Source organism: Plecotus auritus (assembly GCF_963455305.1).
Source record: "Plecotus auritus genome assembly, chromosome: 7".
Classification (NCBI taxonomy): domain Eukaryota; kingdom Metazoa; phylum Chordata; class Mammalia; order Chiroptera; family Vespertilionidae; genus Plecotus; species Plecotus auritus.
In genome coordinates, this window is record NC_137774.1 from 69,440,294 (window position 1) to 69,458,314 (window position 18,021).

Consider the following 18,021-nt stretch of genomic DNA (forward strand, 5'->3'; position numbering starts at 1 on the left):
TGGAGAGCCTCTCACTGAAGGCAAGTGAGGAAGGCCCAGGCACTCATCAGGGGCTGCCCACCGAACAGAGGGACCTGCTCCTTAGGAAGCCTCCCCAGGCACCAGCCAAAATGAAAAGGCAGCATCCACATGGCTCACAGTCCAGGAAAGGCTGTGCAGCTTTGGGGTGGGGGGGTCACTCAGTGTGGTGCTGCCCATGAAAGGGTTTGCTCTCTGTGAAGTCCACCTGCTATTGAAGGCATGGTGTGGATGCAGTGACCTGGCCCATTCCTCGCCTGCCGGAAGGACATGCTAGCCAGGCTGCCCTCGGTGCAACACACTGGGGCCTGGTTGCTGTGTTGCTCCCTCTGCACAGTTCTGCTTTTTAGGAAGCTCTAACTCTCATGTGGCTTCTCCCTAGCCCACACCATTCTGCCTGATCTAGTAAGGGCTGCACTTAGCTCCGTTTTGACAACTTTTATTACTTTTTTAAACATGTATTAAGGGGTATTTTACATATAAAGTTCACCCATTTTGAGTGCACAATTGAATTATTGGTAACTTTACAAAGTAGTACAACTATCACCAATTTTATTATTTTTAATGTTTTATTGGTTTCAGAGAAGAAGGAAGAGAGAAATAGTAACATCAATGATGAAAGAGAATCCTCAATCAGCTGCCTCCTGCACACCCCCTACTGGGGATCTAGCTGGAAACCTGGGCATGGGCATCAAACCGTGACCTGTTTCATAGGTCGGTGCTCCACCACTGAGCTACTCTGCCGGGCCAACTACCACCAATTTTAGAACATTTTTTATCACCCCAGAAAGAAATACATACCCCTTAAGCAGTCGTTCCCCATATCTCCCTACCTCAGGCTCTGGCAACCACTAATCTACTTTGTCTATGGATTTGCCTGTTTTGGAAGTTTCATATAAATGGGATGTAGCATTTATCAGTACTTTATTCCTTTTTATAAATGAATATAGACATTGTGTGGATAATATCACATTTTGTTTGTCCGTTGATCTGTTAATGGATGTTTTGGTTGTTTCCACCTTTTGATGATTGTGAATAATGCTGTGAACATTCATATACAAATTTCTGTGGACATGTTTTCATTTCTCGAGAAGTGGAATTGCTACATTGTATGGTACTTTTATGCTTAACTTTTTGAGTTATAAATTACATGTCATATGTGAATATGGTCTCATAAAATGGTCATCATTTGTAGGTTGGGAGCCTGTCTATGGTGTGGCTCAGTTGGATGGAACATCATCCTGTACACCAAAAGGTTGTGGGTTGGTTCACCAGTCAGGGCACATATGGAAGACCAATTGATGTTTCTCTGCCAGATTGATGTTTCTCTCTCTTTCTCTCTTTTCCTCTCTCTCTAAAAATCAATAAAAACATTATCCAGCCCTAGCTGATTTGGCTCAGTGGATAGAGTGTTAGCCTGAAGACTGAAGGGTCCAGGTTCGATTCTGGTCAAGGGTATGTACCTCGGTTGCAGGCTCAATCCCTGACCCTGGTGGGGGCACGTAGTGGGAGCCAACCAATCAATGTATCTGTCTCACATCGATGTTTCTCTGTCTCTCCCCCTCCCTTCCTCTTTCTAAAAGTCAATGGAAAAATATCCTCAGGTGAGGATTAACCAAACACACACACACAAACAAACATATCCTCTGGTGAGGATTTTAAAAATGTCATAAATGAAGAGAAAGTCACCCCAGAGGAAACAATGCTGTCCCTTTGTTGAGTATTCTTCCAGCCCTAATCCTACACAAGCATTCCATTTCTCTATATGAAAATCTAGAGTGAAAACGATTTGTTAGGTTTTATTAAGCACAAATATTGAAATTACACTGGGCATACTGTAGTCATTTGCTTTCTTCTCTTCCGCACCTTATGTTGCTCACCTGGTTAATCTAACAGTTCCCTGTCAGTTTCCTGACTTTCATCATCACTACAATGCTGCAGTGAAATTCTTTGAGCTCCTTTCCGAGGTTTTCTCCATGCTAAATCAGATATAGAATTATTAGCCAGTCCAACCTCCCTCCCTGAGGGCTGTTCCCCAAGATTACTTGTTTATTCTCACATCCATATCCTGGCCCACAAACGATGTTGCCAATCTGGTGGGTGAAAAGGGTATTGTTTTACTTTAATTTTCATTTCGAAGAGTGAAAATTAACATCTTCACACATGTTCACAGGCTTCTCATACTTCCTTGCCCATTAGGAAAATTACCCATCCATCCTGTAAACAATCCCAAAGTCACTTCCTCTTGGAAGCCTCCGTAGTCGTGGGCCCTCCTGAATCCCCTCACCTGGGCTGACCCGAACTCAGCTGGGCATCTAGGCTCCAGCACGTGGAGGCAGAGTCTTGTCAGTCCGCTGCTGGAGCCTGTGCTGCTATCGCCTCTGACGGCTGAAGAGTCACCCGCCCGCGGAGCCCCTGAGTTCTGGAACGTTAGACCTTCACAGCCACGCGCTGTGATCTACGACCTTGCGAAGGACAGACGCCCCGGACTGAACCAGCCTTCAGCTCTCTGAACCCACTCGAAGGGCCGCGCCCACCTCCCGGGCCCGGCCACGCCCCCCTCTGGCCCACCCACTTTGGCAGCGGAAGTCCCACCTCTCTAGAGTCCCCAAGTGCTGATTGGACGCTTTTGCCCGCCCTGGCCACGCCCCCGCCATGGGAGGGCGGCTTCCGCGAGCGCAATTCCAGGGGGTCAACCCGCGCTCTGTGGGATCTCTGCGGAAGCAGCCGGCCGCAGCTTACTAGGGGGTTTAGTCCTCCCGGACCCAGCCGCGCCACCTCAGCCCGGGGACCGCCACCATCCAGCTCCGGTCCATTGGAAGGGGGCGTATGCAAACAACCTGCTGTTTCAAGCTCCTCATTGGTGAGTGTGTAGTGAAGAGGGCGGGAAGCGGGGGTGGGCTTAGAGGAACGTGATCGACGTGCTGTTGGTCCAGTGGCTCTGGGAGGATAGGCGGAGGTGGCCAATGACGACATGGAGGGGCGGGACAGATGTGAGGTATGGTGGGGCAGTGGGCGGGATTGCGGGTGGTTCCGTGACGCTCCAGCTCTGTAGTGATGCTGACTGACGTGCAGGTGGACCAGTGGTTCTGGGAAAGAGGGAGGCGAGTGCCCAATGGCGACAGCGAGAAGGCGAGGCGGCTGAAATCTCCGCAACTCTGTGTGGGGAACGGTGGGGGAGGGGAGATCGGGCAGCCATGACAGACGTGTACAGAGACCAATGATATCAGGAAAGGGTTGGTGGGCAACCAATGGAGATCGCAGAGAGGTGGGATGGGGCGGTGATGGGGAGGAGTGACCGGAGGCTTTGCTACACTGTGTGGGAAACGGTGGGGGCGGGCGTACATGAAAGACGTGCGTGCACACCAATGGATGAGGGCGGGCAGGAGGCGGGTGGCCAATGGCGGCGCGTGGGCTGGGGCCGGGGCGGGGCTGCTCGGCGCGGTGCGGGAAGCGGCGGGGCGGCGGCATCGCTGAGGTAAGGCGGACCGCGGAGCAGGTGCGGACGGCGGGTGGGCTTGGGCTCTGCGTCCTGGGCGGTCGGTGAGGCAGTAGGGTGGTCGGGCCCTCGCAGACCGTGCCTCGCCTTTCCCCCACTCACCCACGCCCGATCCCCGCAGATCTGTCGAAGGCCTCCTCCCCGCCGTGCTCCCGCGGCCGGCACCGTGGGCATGCGGGCGCGGCCTGCGCGCGCGTGAGCGAGGATGGGGACGCAGGGCAGTCCGGTCAAAAGCTACGACTACCTCCTCAAGTTCCTGCTGGTGGGCGACAGCGATGTGGGCAAGGGCGAGATCCTGGAAAGCTTACAGGACGGCGCGGCCGAATCCCCGTACGCCTACAGCAACGGTAAGAAGGCCCCGCCGCTGGCCTGTCCTGGGGAGCCGCTCCTTGTCCCCTCCCGGGAAGGGCTCAGGGTATTCGGCAGGGCTCGCCCCGCTGGGCCCAGTGCTGCTTGGAGGCGGCGTGAGCACCACGCAGTCCCCACAGCAGTTAGCTGGCCTGGGAGGCGGACTTGATCTGCCACCTCCTGTCACGTAGGGTCTGTAATGAGAACTGCGCCAGCCAGCCATTTGCCCTACCCGGTTAGACTGCAATTAGGAGCCAGGGATCAGCGACTTGCCTTTCTTCATCTCTTCACTGTGGTTAAAGCCTAACACTGTCTGGCAAGGAGCAAGCCTGTGGCAATTGGCAATCTGTTTTCTTTCTCACCATTTTCAATTCTAATGGAGGCCCGAGGCTGGGAGAAAGCAGCTGGATCCTGAGCTTACAGCTTGGCACCTTTTATCAGCTTGAGGCCTTTTCAGAGGCTAAGGGCTTAATGGGAGGCTGAGATTTTGCTGTGAGCCTTTGGAGAAGGGCTTTCATGACCGAGTAGCTTTGTGGCTGCTGGGTGACACTGACCTAGGAAGTGTGTGAAAAAAAATTGTGCAGGAGCTGGAGGAAGGATGTAAGGAGGCGAGCATCCAGTGGTGGAGGTCTCATGAGGGCCGGGGTTCTCTATGGTCCTGGTGGAGAACCTATGACAAGGTGTGCCAGGTATGGCCAGGGTTTTCTCAACAACCCTGTGGAGTGTGTGCACAGATGGGGCAGGGGTTGGGGGAACGGGTGGGACTCAAAGGCAGGCTTTTCAGTGTTTACTCAGTGCTCAGGGAATCAACACCTTGTTGCAGAAGAAAATGCATTATTAAATTTTCTTTTAAAACTTCTGGTTGCATAACTAAAATACACATCACCAGCACTTGTCTGAGCTCCCCTTAATTTACATATTTAACAAAGTTATTTTGGCCAAGAAGCGGTGTAGCCAGTTCCACCTCTGCAATGGGGGCCTTGTGCCAGGCGACACAGGGTGTTTCCTTAGGAGAACCAGAGACTCTGCTTATAGTATGTCATCATCCAGTCTCTTCAAGGAACTTTTGTGCTTCAGGAAGTTCTGTCTTGTCTAACTAATTTTACTTCAGGTCCTTGCTCTCCACACTCTTTGTTGCTTTATTTCTTGGGTTCTTGTCAGTCCTGTCTGACTGCTCTGAGCATTTGCTCTTTGCTAAATTGCTTGCCTGTGGGCAGCTGAGAGTGTGGACCCAGCTTTTCCCACCCTTTCGATTTAGGACTTGTCAAGATTGGATTACCTGGACTGGCTGAATGCCCTTCCTGCTGTAACAGCTTCAGCAGTGGGCAGCTGTGCCAGATTCATGCTGGGCCACCTCCCGAAGCACATGCTTTCAGCCCTACAGGAGACATCTGGAAGGGCAAGAAAGAAGGAACTCTGGGTTTGTTTTTAGGTGAGGGAGCAAAAGTGTGAGGCCCAACAGGGGTGGGAAAGGGAGGGCCTTCATTGGGGCTTTAGCAGGCCCCTTCACCAGCCACTGCCACCTTAATGGACAGTTGGCAGCTACTGTTGAGGTGCTTTTCCATTGGTAGTGTTGCTTCCTGGAGCCCTGCGCCTGGGCTGCTGCTGGTATATGAGAAGAGTGAGAGAGGGTTTGGGCTTCATTAGGGGCAGCAGTATTTTCCTGGGACATATGTTTGCACTTCTGAGGGTCAACTTAGTTCCACCATCAGGTACTCCAGCCGGTGCAGTGAGCATTCAGAGAACACAGAGCCACTAGCTGGAGAGATAGGAACTGCCTTCTGTCCCCTCTGTCAAATTGCAGGGCATTGCCACATTTCCTATGACATGCTGACTGAGTAAAGTGTGGAGACCTGCCTGAGGTAGCAGAGATGTTTGGTCCAGTGTAGGGCCATCTGCCAGAAAAGAAGAAGAAAGCCCACTTTTAGAAAGGTTCTGTGTGCTGTTAGGGCCAGGGCATACTCATAGGTTACTGTGGGTCCCCCATAGCATTAAGCGGAGAAGGCAGAGCACCTGTCCCCTGTTTTTAGGGGTCCTCGAGGTAAAGATATGCATGGTGGGTCTTTGTGGTCAGTGCATTGGCTCACTGACCCCAGGGCCTACTGTTCTTTATCAGGGTGAAGTTAGTGACCTGAGCACACTTCTTTCTGCTCCCCTGAAGGCTTCCTAAGGGAGACTGTTGGGAGTTTTGGAAGCTCTGGAGCCGCTGGTTCTCAGAATTCAGCATCGTGGGAATTTTTCCTTTGAAAAAGTTGTAATATTCAGGAGATATATATTTTTTTTATTTCTGGTCCTCTTACAAAGGATATACATGTATTTCTTTTTCCCCTTTGTTGTTAAAAGCCCTCAGCATATTTCTAGGCTTCTTGTTTTTAGCCTGAACGTTTATGGTTCTTCTGTCTAGGAGCAGATGACACATGGCATGTGACAGGTGTGTAACTAAACCCCCTTCCTTGGGCCACCCAGATGATTTACCCACATCGAAGTCTTGTCTAGCTTGTTCCTCAGACATGTATGTGAGTGCACGTCGCTCTCAGCAGCTTCATAAACATGTGAGTCATCAAGACGGTCTTTTCTAGCACTGGCACCTGAAGTAGTGATGAGCCCTATGTGCCAACATGCCAACCCTTGCAAGAGCCCACAGTGGCTCTTGGACTCTGGTGATGCTAATGTGCACTGTAGAATTAGAAACCTTCTTCTTAGGAGGTTTACGTTTTTCTTAATATATAGCAACAGTTTTAGGGGAGAGTCTGTGCTCTCCTTGGACAGAGCAGAACACTTTGCATAGAGGTTCTACCAGGCCATCTGCTGGGGAAATATGCGCCAGAGCATAAGCGACAAGGAGTCTGGATTGTGGAAGTTGGCAGGAAGAAAGTAGAGCGTTCCGTGAGCAGCTTCTATTCCTGAGTGCACTGCCTGATCTGACTCTGCTGCAAGGCTGTGGGTCCCCAAGGCAGTGTGCTGGGTGCACACCTGTTTTATCTAGGGTGATGAAGGTCCTGGTCAAGACAGTTGTGTCCTCTGCGCCTTTGCTCTCACAGATCTTTATATTGAGGGTCCATAGGAAGATGCGATATAGTTGATATGTCTGCATCTTGAAAGACTTGAAAGTAGGAATAACTCCATCTCTCTCTGTCTGCTAATCGGGGGGGTCAGTGTTGTGGGAGCTGCTGAGTATATAGGATGCTCATGTCCTTTGAGCCCAGGACACGCAGAGAGGGAAGAAGGAGGTCCGATGAATAGGAGGAGTGAGCCAGTTGTGACAGGTATGGATAAAGTCAGGCAAGCGTGGAGGTCTGCCACTAATATTTGAATCTACTGGTTCTTTCTTTCTTTCTTTCTTTCTTTCTTTCTTTCTTTCTTTCTTTCTTTCTTCCTTCCTTCCTTCCTTCCTTCCTTCCTTCCTTCCTTCCTTCCTTTCTCTCTCTCTCTCTCTCTCTCTTTCTTTCTAAAATATGGGTCTTAATAAGCTTTTAAAGGTTTTCTTTTTTTAAAATATATTTTTATTGATTTCAGAGAGGAAGGGAGAGGGAGAGAGATATAGAAACATCAAGGATGAGAGAGAATCATCGATTGGCTGCCTCCTGCATGCCCCCCACTGGGGATTGAGCCCACCACCCGGGCATGTGCCCTTGACTGAAAGCAAACCTGGGACCCTTCAGTCTGCAAGCTGATGCTCTATCCACTGAGCCAAACTGGCTAGGGCCCTACTGGTTATTTCTATGTTAGTACTGTGCCTGTGGGGGGTGGATGCTGTGTGCCTTCACCCCTACGGTGCCAGAGTGTGGGCTATGGCCCATGTCAGCAACCCAGCAGCTGGGCCTGAACTTGCCCTGTCCCCCGCTCCATGGCTTTTCACTAGACAATTCCAAATGTCTCTTTTCACTTGGCTACAAGTGGGTTTCAGTCCTCACTTCAAATATCAGAGTACATGGTGTCTTCAAACACTTCTCCATACCGTTCCCTGAGTCAGGACGTGCCTCTGGCCTGTACACCCTGGTCCTCAACAGTAGCATGTGACCTGCACACAAGAGACACTAAATAGATGTGTGTTCTAAATGAAGGAGCAGCCTGTATGCAGCATCCCCATTCTGATGGGCACCTTACAACTCATCCCAGTCCCTCTCTCTCTCTCTGTACTTGGTTGGGTTCTCATGTCTGGCTTTTGCCCACTTTCTGGGCGATTTATTGGGGTTTGCCTTCTCTCTGTCTGATGCCAGATTCTGAGGTGGGTGTTGGCCTGAGTGATATGTGCTAGGCCCAGGGCTGAGCTCCTTGGCGCTGCTCCTCATCTAGTCTTCACTGCCATCCTGTGATGCAGGTACCATCACCATCTCGTTTTTCAAATGAGGAACTAAGGCTCAGACAGGCTGAGAGCCTGTAGCTATCAGGCAGCATGGGGCCTGGCACCACTGTCTTACGTGCTGGCTGTGTGACCCCCTTCTTCAGGAGTCTGGCACTTTGATTGGTGGGAGTGACCCTCTTCTCACTAGGTACTCTTGTGCTCTTGCCCTCACCTCCACTCTGAGCCTGGGCCTGACTCCTCTCTCCGATGACCCTCCTCTAGTGCTTCCCTATGCTTTTGGTTTACTTGTTCTTAGTGCATCCCAACCTGTACTCCTTCCTTCTACTGGTACCTCTGTCCCTGGTCCTAGGGCTGCCTTCTTCCTCTGATTAGAATTAGAAACCTTCTGCCGAAACCGGTTTGGCTCAGTGGATAGAGCGTCGGCCTGCGGACTGAAAGGTCCCGGGTTCGATTCCGGTCAAGGGCATGTACCTTGGTTGTGGGCACATCCCCAGTGGGAGGTGTGCAGGAGGCAGCTGATCGATGTTTCTAGCTCTCTATCTCTCTCCCTTCCTTTCTGTGAAATATCAATAAAATATATTAAAAAAAAAAAAAGAATTAGAAACCTTCTTCTCAGGACCAGTCACTGAGGCCCATTTTTCCCCCTCCACTACATTACTCCTGTCCTGCTGCCTCCCTCCTGTCTGCATCCAACAGAGCAGCAGAAGCCCGAGAGCTTCCAGGTCACCCGCCAACCACAGGTTTACAGGGAGGTTTCCAGAAGTCCACAAAAGGCCACACATAGACCCATCTGTGCCTGTCTGCCCCTTTGCCAGAGGCACTCACCTGCTGTGTGTGATGTACTAGTAAAGATCAGCCCGAGGCGGGAGGGGGAACAGGTTACCTTATCTGCTTCAGATTATGCTAACTTGTCTGATTTGTAACTTGGACTGGTGTGGCCTTTCCTAAATTTTCAGAAAACAGTTGAGTAGGCAGAATATTTTTAGTGTTTAAGTTTTTCCCCAATCTTTAGCACTTTCTGTAAGCTAAGCAGTTAATAGAGCAAATGTTCTACTGTGCAGAGCCAGGTCCTTCTTTCAAGGTTGTCTGGTAATAGTGACACTGCTGTGTTGTGTTGTGTATATGTAATGTCATTGTTCCCATTAGCAAGAGTATTTATGTCTTGGATGATGAACTAAATAGAAATATGTTACAGGAAGTGGGGAAGAAGATGAGAAAGTCTTGTAGGCACTTTTGCCTCCTGTTCTGTATGAATTGCAGTTGGCAAAGTGTGAAGTTGTTGGTCCCTGAGAAGCTAGCCACTTACTTGGTCTGGGGCATGGGTGAGGAGGAGGAGAAGGGATGGAGTTGTAGTTAGGCCTGCGTAGCGGGCAGCACTTATAATGGGGGTGGCATGCCTCTTGATGGGTTGTTGTGGGACCTGTGGCCACATCAGTCAGGGCGTCCTTCGTTGGGTGTTTGGAGAAAGTGGGGGGAGGTCTTCTCAATGTCTGGCACCCTGGCTTGGAGCAAATTGCAGAAAAAATGGGAGAAGGGAGGGGAGATGGCTTGTGGAGCAAAATTTAGTGCCCTGGGCCCTAAGGAGCAGGATGTTGAGACGGTGAGTGCAGACATCAGAGACCGCTAGGTATATGGGGTCATCATTAGGATGGGAAGTGAGGGTAAATACAGTGAATAAAGTGAACTTGAACTTTGAGGTAGTAACTGAGGGAATATTGCCAAGATGGGAATATTGAGTATCTCATTGACTGTGGACATGTGCCCTTCAGAGGGTAGAGGAGGGATGGGGGACAGGTAAACTCGACACTGATGGAGAAGGTGAAGACCCAAGGACTTAAGCAGGATGGTGGGCATGACCAGATAAGTTTTGGCCTCTCAAGGCATTAGGTGTTGATGTCCCAGAGGGGTATGGCACTTTAGTTAGACTCACAAGAGGGAAGTGATTCATGCCTGGTGGGGGCAGTGCTAGGAAAGACGTCTTCAGGATGGTGAAGAGGGAAGCAAAGTGAGGAGTGGTCTAAACAAGGGAAGCAAGGGGCATGGTGTCAGGAGGCCAACATCCCGAGAGAGGGAGTCCTCCACTACAGAAAAGGTGTCCCAGCATCTTTAAGGAAGAACAGAGAATGGAAGAAGGCCCAAGTGCTGGAAAGGCAAGCACTTCACAGATTTAGAAGTGTCAAAGTGTGGACAGCTGGGTGCCAGATCTCTGGGCAAGTGAATAAATGTAAACCCTAGACAGAGATCTAAGCTGGGTGATGAGCAGGTGTTTGTGAGCCCAGGAAGCCACCAGGTGGTTCCTAGCTTGAGTAGCAACACTGTGGCTGAGGTGGGTCTGTGTTCCTTCTGGCAGTTCTTGGGGTCATTAGCTGGTTCATTACCAGCCTGGACCTTCCCAGGCAGCAGCTGTCTGTCAACTGGGCCAAGGCAGGGTGAGTGCCTGCTACTCAGGTCTCTGCTGGGAGAGATGGGTGACAGCTTGTTATCAGGACTTAGTTGCTTTGTACAGCCTTGAGTGACTGAAGGAACATGATGATATCTAACAGGGTGCTGAGGTTCTGAGTTTAGGTCCAAGAATCAGTGCAGAGGAATTGGGAGCTCTAACTTGGCAGCAGCAGTGACTGTCCCGTCCCTCCCCCCCCCCACCCCCCCCACCCCCGCCCAGGTACCATTGCTGGTATCCATCCCAAAGCCTCTGGGGATGCACCACTTAGCACTTATTCAGTGAGTCTCCTCTAGTTACCTAATCATTTTGTGTTGATTTCTATTTCCTATTTGGTCCCCTCTCTTCCTGGATCCAGTGTTGGCAGGCCTCAAACGGTTGGAAGGCTTTAGGAGCTGAGTCTGGTTTTCTTAAAGACGCAAGGTGTGCAAGGGAGAGGCCTGTCCCTGGGCACAGATCTCAGGAGTAGTGTGGCAGATAGTCCTCGTCAGCCTGCAGAAGCTGCCACACTGTCTTGTGGCACAGATCTCCCACAAGAGTCGACGGTCCCGCCCTAACCAGTTTGGCTCAGTGGATAGAGCGTTGGCCTTCGGACTGAAGGTCCCAGGTTCGATTCCGGTCAAGGGCATGTACCTGGGTTGCGGGCACATCCCCAGTAGGGGGCGTGCAGGAGGCAGCTGATCGATGTCTCTCATCGATGTTTCTAACTCTGTCCCTCTCTCTTCCTCTCTGTAAAAAAATCAATAAAATATATTAAAAAAAAAAAAAAGAGTCGACGGTCCTGAGTTCACGCTCACACTCATGCTTGCATGCACACATGTACATGCACACTGCTCTCTTGGTTACTGGGGCTGGCAGTGACTTGATTTGGTCCAGAGCAGCAGTGATCAGGCCCCTTGATGGATAGGAACAACTTGGTGACAGTGTCATCAGTGGGAGTATTTTTCTTATTTTAAGTCACTTGGCCAGGGCCATGCAAAGAGTCACAGGAGATTCTAATGAAACAGTGATTTTCAACCTTTTTCATCTCATGGACACATAAAGTAATTACTAAAATTCTGCAGCACACCAAAAAATGTATTTTTTTGCTGATCTGACAAAAAAAAAAGTATAGTTTTTATTTATTTGCACCGGACAGCTATTGTAAAATTCTTGCAGCTCACCAGTTGAAAATTGCTGTAATGAAAAATACATGGAAAGATGTTTAACCTTAAAATTAAATAGGATGAAACACTCACCTGTAAGTCTATCACAGAGTTGAGTCTGATAACACTCAGCACTAAGAGTGCACATGGATGTGTGTGTGGGGCTCTGTAAGGGACTCTGCAACATATCCAGAGCCTTAAAGAAGCCTTCCCTTTTACTTCCCAAGTAATTAGGAATGTCTCCTGGAGAATAATAAGGGACACAACTAGAGGAAATCAAGGTTTTTGTATTTGTTTATTAAAAAAAAACAAAAATAAAAACTGCAATAGCCTAAGGTCCAACAGAAGAAATATTCGTAGGATGAGATTATTATACAGCCTTTAAAAGTGTTGGTTTTGAGGAATATTTAATGAATATTCAATGATATGGGGTAATCTCTGATATTTTAAGTGGAGAAAATGTATGCTTAATTATATAGTATATCTATGGGTGTCAAATGAAAGAGATTTGCAGAGTGAAATACATGAAAACATTAACAGTGGTTATCTCTGTTTGGGGGTTATGAATAATTTTTTTAAATGTCCTGTATTTTGCCTGTTTCTGTGTGTGGATGTGCTTGTGTGTTGTTGTTTTTTTATGGACAGCAGGAAGCTTTGGTTTGGTTTGGTCTGGTTTGGTTTTTAAGGCAAAGGAAAAGCTCTTCCTTCACAGGAAACCAGTCCACAAACTGCTCTAGTGTTTCTCCCAAAACTCGGCATGCCAGTGTAGACACAAAGGCATTTTGAAATGTATTAGGTAACTTCTGCTTTCTTTTCGTCCTTCTCCAGGCAGCTCCCCCTTAATTCTCTGTCCTTAGTGACAGGCTTGTTCATGTGCCTGTGGTAGTAAACTTGGCCCATAGAAGGGCAGGCATCAGAGACCTGAAGATCATCCTTGTTCCCAGAATATCTGTGCAGTCAGCACGGTATGGATTGGGTGTTCACACCTGGCTTTGATCTGTATTCAGCCCTATCTTGTAGGGTAATTCAGGTCCTTGTGGTCAAAAGCCCTACTAATCTAACTCTGAGCAGGTCAATATGCTGTGGGTTTACTTTTAAAAAAATAATAAATTTTATTGACATATACTTGATATACAAGAAAATACACCCATTTTTAAGTAGACATTTAAGTTAGATGAGTTTGACAAGTGTATATTTTATAATAATAAAAGCATAATATGCTAATTAGACCAGACAGCCGAATGACCTTCCGGACGTCATTCCAGATGTCCTTCTGGACGAAGCTGCTGTGGTGGGGGCTGAGGCAGAGGCAGTTAAGGGCGATGAGGCAGGCAGACAGAGTGGTTAGGGGTGATGAGGCAGGCAGGCAGAGTGGTTAGGGGTGATGAGGCAGGCAGGCAGATGAGCGGTTAGGAGCCAGCAGTCCTGGATTGCAAGATGGATGTCCTGGATTGCGAGACTGTACAGGCCGGGCTGAGGGACCTCCACCACCACCGTGCATGAATTTCGTGCACTGGGCCTCTAGTATCTGTATAACTATTGCTCTAATTGAGACCTAGAACATTTTCACCACTCCTAAAAGTTCTCTCCTGCCCCTTGGAAGTCAGTCCCATAGCCCCAGCCCCCATGGTCTGCTTCCTGTCACTCTAGGGTACTTTTGCCTCTCCAGAACTTCCTGTAAATTGAATCATACAGTATAGTCTTCCTTACTTTGGTTTGTTTCACTCAGGATAATGTTTGTGAAATTCGTTCATACCCCTGGTATTCATTTCTTTTTGTTCCCAAATAGCATTCCTTTGCACGAACATACCTTAATTTGTTTACCTATTGATACAGTTTTGGTTATTTACTGACTTTGGCTATTGTGAATAATGCTGCTATAAACATTCTTATACAAATCTTTTAAACATTTTTTAAATTTTTATTTTATTTTTTGGTAAAATATGCATAGTTATACATTTCTAAGTGTATGGTTCAAGTGGCATGAAGCATATTCTCAATGCACAAGTCCTTGTGTGTTTGCTTAACTTACAAGAACTTGCCAAACTGTGTCCTAAAGTGACTCTGTCATTTTGAGTTCCCACCAGCAACATGTGAGAGTTCCATGCTCTACACCTTGGCCAATGTTTGATGTTGTCAGTCTTTCCTTCCTTTGATCAACTTTATTGAGGTATCATTTATGCACCAAAAGCCTGTATCCATTTTAAAATTTGAAGTTTAATGAGTTTGACAGGGGTGCACACTTGAGAAACCATGGCCACATTCAGTCTTGTGCTCTTTGCATAACAACCCCCTTTGCCCCCAAACCTGGCAACCACTGACCTTTATGTTATAGACTAGTTTGCATTTCTAGGGTTTTCTATAAATAGAATCACACCATATGTACTCTTGTGTCTCTGGTTTCTTAAAGTTCTTTTTTTTTTTTTAGTATATTTTATTGATTTTTTTACAGAGAGGAAGGGAGAGGGATAGAGTTAGAAACATCAATGAGAGAGAAACATTCATCAGCTGCCTCCTACACACCCCCCACTGGGGATGTGCCCGCAACCACGGTACATGCCCTTGACCAGAATTGAACCCGGGACCCTTCAGTCCGCAGGCCAACGCTCTATCCACTGAGCCAAACAGGTCAGGGCATCTGGTTTCTTTATTTCTCTATTTTTTGTGAGGTTCAGCCATGCTATTGTGTGTAGTTGTAGTTCACTCCTTTGTTTTGTATAGATTTCACTGTGAGTACTGCCATGTGTTTATTCTTCTGCAGGTGGGCTTTTGGATAGTTTCTATGTTTGAGTTATTCTGAATAGTGTTCCTATGAAAATGATCATACAGGCACACCTCGGAAATACTGTGGGTTCGGTTCCAGATCACCTCAGTAAAGCAAGTTGTAATCTTTTTGCTGGTGGAGGGTCTTGCCTTCAATTTGTAAAAAATGCACACTTGTGTAGAGCAATAAAATGAAGTCTGCCTGTACATGTTTTTGGTGCACATATGCATGCATTTCTGTCATGGATACCATGGAGTAGGATGTCTGGGTTGTTGGGTATTCATATATTCAGCCTTAGTAAATATCACCAAACAGTTTTCCAAAGCAGTTGAACAATTTCTATCCCATCAGGAGGGTATAAAATTTCCGTTTGCTCCACATTCTGCTTTCATTTCAGCAGATGCCTGTTTGTTTGTTTTTAACATTTAAAGAAATGTATCTTTATTGAGTTTAGAGAGCAAGGGAGAGGGAGAGAGAGAGAGAAACATCAATGATGAGAGAGAATCATTGATTGGCTGCCTCCTGCATGTCCCCTACTGGGGATCAAGCCTGCAACCTAGGCATGTGCCCTTTACCAGAATCAAACCTGGGACCCTTTAGTCCGCAGGCTGACACTATCCACTGAGCAAAACCAGCTAGGGCAGATGCCTATTTCTTTATAACAGCCATATAACCTCCATTTTGTGGATTATCTTCTGTTATTTAACCATTTACAGTAGATAGATTTTTTTTTAGTTTGTATCCAGTTTATTTGTAATAAAAAATATAAATAGTAAAAAGCCTTTAATTACGTTTATACTTGGATATTCCTTTTTTTGTTACTGCTGTAACATTATCTTAGAGTTTTGCATGTAGGTCATAAGTCAACAGTCAAGTTGCTTTCTGTAGGTTCTATGGGAGATCTCTTTCCTTGCACTTTTAGTTGTTGGCAGAATTCAGTTCTTTGCATTATAGGACTAAAGTCCCTTTTCTTTGGTAGCTGTAAACTGAGGGCCATGCCAGCTTCTAGAGATTATTCTTCACTTGTGTTCCCCTTCCTCCGTCTTCTAAGTGAGGTTAAGGTCCCTCCCAGTCTTTGAGTCTCTCTTTTCTCTCTCCTCCTTCCATCTCATCTCCCTGACTCATCCAGGAAAGGGTCCCCACCTTTAAGGACTCAAGTAATGACATTGGGTCCACCGGGATAACTCAGAATCCTCTTCCTTCTCAAGGCCCATGACCCCAGTCACATCTGCAAAATCCCTTGGCCCTGTAGGAAGCAAGTTCACAGATTCCAGGAGTTAGGATGTGGGCATCTCCGGGCCGTTACTCTGTTACCACACCTTTATAAAAAGTTCTCTTGTTGTTTTGATAGATTTTTATAGCTACAGTGGCTGGTCAGAGGAGTGTATGTTTTCTATAATTGGTATTAGTTATTGCTATGGATCGAATGTATCTCCCCACCCCCTACACTTCATATGTAGAAACCTAATCCTCAAGGCAATGGTATTAGGAGATAGGGGCTTAGGGAAGTGACTAGGTCTTGAGGGTGGAACCTCATGAATTGAATAGTGCCTTATAAAAGACTCCACAGAGTTCCCTTGCCCCTTCTGCCTTGTGAGGACACAGCAAGAGGTCAGCCGTCTGTGGACAGGGAAGTGGGCTCTCACTAGACATCAACTTTGCTAGAACCTTATCTTGGACATCCAGTCTTCAGAACTGTGAGAAATAAATTTCTGTTGTTTATAAGATCCCCAATCTGTAATATTCTGTTATAGCATCCAAGAAGTTACCACAAACAGAGCATCTTAAAGGAGCACCCAGCCCTAACCGTTTTGGTTCAGTGGATAGAGCAGACTGAAGGGTCCCGGGTTTGATTCTGGTCAAGGGCATGTACCTCGGTTATAGGCTTGACCCCTGGCCCTGCTTAGGCCACGTGTGAGAGGCAATCAATTGAATGTGTCTCTTTCTCTTTCTCTCCCCCTACCTTTCACTCTTTCTAAAAGACACTGGGAAAATATCCCTGAATGAGGATTAACAAACACAAAAACAGCACCCATAGGGCAGCTTGTTCATAGAGCCAGCAAGGGAGAGAATCTGCCTGCAGAAGTCTCATGTAATGTGATCAGAGGGGCCATCCATTACTTGGCCCTACTCAGGATCAGAAGCAAGTATCAGCTCCCACCACCCTCAAGGGGGAGGGGTGTACCGACAAGCATGAATGCCAGGAGGTGGGATCCTTGGTCCACCTGAGAGTGCTTGCCACACTGCTTAGTGTTGCCTCCTTGGGGCTGCACCCAGTTGCATGCCCACTGGGACATGTGGAATTCCCTTTTCTGTCCCCACTCTGTGGTACAAGGTGCATTTCCTTGGTATAGACATGTACCTTACCCTTGGGAGAGTAAGAGTGAGGCTGGTCAAGTGTCTCAGGCTACATGCATGTCCAGAAGGACTGCCTGGATGGCTGGTGTGTGAATCCCAGGGCACTTCCCCGCCTGTATTATGGAAAGCTTTTCTGGTTTCTAGAAGACCTGACATTCCTGTCTGCCTTTGGGAACTTATTTTCCTTCCCTAAGGGTTAACACTAAGAAACAGCAGCTGCCTGTCTTGGGTTTGGGGGTGGCATCCTCATGCTATGAGTTAGGTATCATGTTGAAACACAGGCATGCGCTTCATTCGGACATCCTGGCTGGGGCTGTGCTTCCCAGGAAGTGAGATCTGAGAACTGTGTAGAAAGCCAACAGCTTTGCCTTTTGACACGGCAGCATCTCCTGCCAGTGTGCAGGGGCCGTGCTGCACTGGAGCCTTCCCTGAAATCACTAGGTGACCTATGTTCGGCTGGGTCACCTGACTCGGTGTGAGGGCTTGACATTCATGTTCCACACTGCCCGGAGATGTTTCTAGTTCTATCATGGAGCTGCCACAATGGGGAGAACCTGCTGGGAATGGTTTTCTTTCCCTCGGACACTAGCCAGCATTCTAGTTTCTGGTGCTTTGTTTAAACACTGCAAAGGAAAACATTGGTTAGCATTTTCTGTTTCATTCTTTTTTTTTTTTTTCTTTGTTAATCCTCACCCAAGAATATTTTTTCCTTTGAGAGAGAGTGGAAGGGCGCGGGGGAGGGGGAGAGAGAGAGAGATATCAATGTGAGAGAGGTAATATCAATTGGTTACCTACTCAGGGTTGGGCAAACTTTTTGACTCGAGGGCCACAATGGGTTCTTAAACTGGACCGGAGGGCCGGAACAAAAGCATGGATGGAGTGTTTGTGTGAACTAATATAAATTCAAAGTAAAGGAGCGGAGGGGAGAGCAAGAGAACCGGATAGAACAGCCGGATCTGGCCCGCGGGCCGTAGTTTGCCCAAGGCTGTACTATACGCATACTGACCGGGCTAGGGAATGAACCCGCAACCCAGGTACACGTCCTTGACCGGGAATCAAAACCACAATCCTTTGGTTCGCCCGCTGATGCTCTCCACTGAGAACACCAGCCAAGGCTTCTGTTTCATTCTTTTCTTTTTAAAT

General features: G+C 47.9%; 1 protein-coding gene across 4 annotated transcripts in view; it reads left to right on the forward strand.

Annotated features, from left to right (window-relative positions):
• The first annotated feature begins 2,680 nt into the window (after nt 1-2,680).
• The window catches only part of RAB40C (RAB40C, member RAS oncogene family), a 33,863-nt gene continuing 18,522 nt past the window's right edge, over nt 2,681-18,021 (forward strand). The window contains exons 1-2 of one of the 4 annotated variants that reach the window (XM_080677766.1): nt 2,681-2,881; nt 3,639-3,864. In XM_080677766.1, the coding sequence (XP_080533892.1) occupies nt 3,723-3,864 (142 nt within the window). In that variant the 5' untranslated portion in view covers nt 2,681-2,881; nt 3,639-3,722. Of the gene's footprint in view, nt 2,882-3,443; nt 3,518-3,638; nt 3,865-18,021 lie in introns of those variants that run through there. The other 3 variants (XM_080677763.1, XM_080677764.1, XM_080677765.1) reach the window with 3 other exon arrangements.